The 2038-nt window shown below is 45.8% G+C and overlaps 1 protein-coding gene across 2 annotated transcripts in view; it reads right to left on the bottom strand.

The window, feature by feature from the left end:
• Positions 1-6: 6 nt before the first annotated feature.
• Positions 7-2038, bottom strand: part of GCNT2 (glucosaminyl (N-acetyl) transferase 2 (I blood group)) — a 73112-nt gene continuing 71080 nt past the window's right edge. For both annotated transcript variants that reach the window (XM_045298123.1, XM_004712189.2), the window contains exon 3: positions 7-1325. In XM_045298123.1, coding sequence (XP_045154058.1) covers positions 1135-1325 — 191 coding nt within the window. In that variant the 3' untranslated portion in view covers positions 7-1134. The remainder of the gene's footprint in view (positions 1326-2038) is intronic.

The raw sequence follows: 2038 nt of genomic DNA, 5'->3' as shown, positions 1-2038 counted from the left end.
TACCCCTTTTTAGGAATGTCTTTATTCTTGCAAGGACTTTTCAGTTCTCAAGAGGGAAATGATGAACGTGGGATCAGAGCAAATTCTGGTGTAGAATAAAGCAATGGTGTATTTCCCAGAAAGGAGCCCTGGCAGCGCTGTTGGGTAAGTCCTGGATTGCTAACTGAAAGGTGGTAGGTTCAAACGCATCAGTTGGCCTGTATCTGCTTCTGTAAAGATTTACAGCCTGAGTAACCCTTATAGGGTTATTCTGAGCTGATGGCAATAGGTGGGTGTTTTCTAGCTGTCCTTTCACGAAAGCAAGCAGCAGCCACTATGTCTGGAAGCACATCCTGTGTTTTGTTAATGACTTAATACTACTGTATATACTTTAGTGACAGGTGCCGTTAAGCTCTTGGCTTTTAGCTGTAAGGTGGGCTGTTTGAACCTCCATCCTCCACCCCTCCACCCCAAGGTGCCTGGGCCCTGGTGATGTGCTCCCGGAAGGCAGGCCACCGTCTTGAAGACCTTATGGTGCCGTTCTGCTCTGCACACACAGGGTTGTCATGAGTAAGAGTGGACTCTGGAGAAGCTAAGGATGATGACAACAACAGACACGGAGTAACTCAAGACACTAGTGTTGAAACTCAAGAACAAGCCTGGTGCCTATCTGAGGAGCTCAAGACTTCAAGGAGGCCAGTGAGTGCCTGGAAAGCTGCTCCTGGCCTATGTGAGGTCAAGGGAAGGACAGTGGTGGGGCTGTAGTTCAGGCATCAAAGAGTCCTTCTTCCAAGGAAGCCAATTAATTCTCAGTGTCCTACATGGCTTCACCCAGAACAAGGATCCTTGCATTGAGACGTTTATAGATGCTAACTATCTGGTGCAAAGTCGGACGACAGTGAGAGCTACAGGTCATCACAACCGTCGAATGGAGGTGTGTATCAAAAACAGCCCAGAGTGGCCACAGGGCCAGGGCTGCTGCACCCAGCGATCCTGCTTATCTCACAGTGGCCAATGGACACTTAGCAGTCTAATGATACAGCCAGGCCTTGAAGCCATCACTGGAACTGTTCACATAAAAAAGGCAAAAGTATCTCACAAGGAAAGGTTCCCCCTCCCAGCAGGGCTATTTCTTCCACCCTGAGTCGCAGTACATCAGAAATACCAGCTAGGCTGTATTGTAGTTTCACTCTGGTTTAGGGTTCTTTCTCGAAGCCTCAGTTCTAGGCACTCCACGGTCAGGGGGTATGTGTTCAGCTCAAATTTATTTGCGAACAAACTTGGTGAGTTAATCAGCCACTTTAAGTCACCGTTTCCATAGATGCAAATGCCATGTATGTAGTGGCCTGCAAAGAAGAGAACAAAAACCACAGTCAACACATGCTTGCTTTCAAAAATCAGGGGTATCAAACTTGCAGAAGAAAACAGCCATTGCTAGCAACTGAGTATCTAGAACGGGCCATGTGCTATAGGATTAAAATGCAAAAGAATTGTGCAGTCTCAGCCCACAAAGAAGGTAAATTCTATCTCATGTCTCCAATGCCAAGTGTATTGATCAATATAATCTATTATATTCTATTTCAAATCTCTTTGATTCTGTTCCTAACTGCAGATTTCATACTCCTCCCTCTGACTCTAACTACCAGAAGCTAGATTAAAGAGAACTTATAGAAATACACCACTATGGTTTTCTCCCAGAGAGTTGGTCGTTGGGCTTGTACTGCTGACCTTTTGGTTAGCAGCCAAACGATTAACCATGGTGCCACCAGGGCTCCTTATACTTATCCTCACAGTTTCATTGTTGCCAAAAGGATATAAATGAAGAGACTACCATAGGGTGAGTCCTGGGAGGATGAACAGAAACCACTGATCTTCCTAGTGTCCAAAAACATCAAAGACACAGGAAATAGTTAAGCCAAAGGGCTAATAGACCACAGACACTTCTGCCTTCATAACCCTGAAACCAGAAGAACTAGATGGTGCCAGGCTACTACTACAGACCACTCCGGGTGGAACAGAAGGTCCTGGATAGAGTGGGACAAAGATGGGAAACAAGTTT

Source organism: Echinops telfairi, unplaced genomic scaffold (assembly GCF_000313985.2).
Source record: "Echinops telfairi isolate 266 unplaced genomic scaffold, ASM31398v2 ScPeMD7_7424;HRSCAF=8462, whole genome shotgun sequence".
Classification (NCBI taxonomy): Eukaryota; Metazoa; Chordata; class Mammalia; order Afrosoricida; family Tenrecidae; genus Echinops; species Echinops telfairi.
Note: the sequence above shows the minus strand (reverse complement) of the source record. Positions and strands in the feature narration are given on the sequence as shown.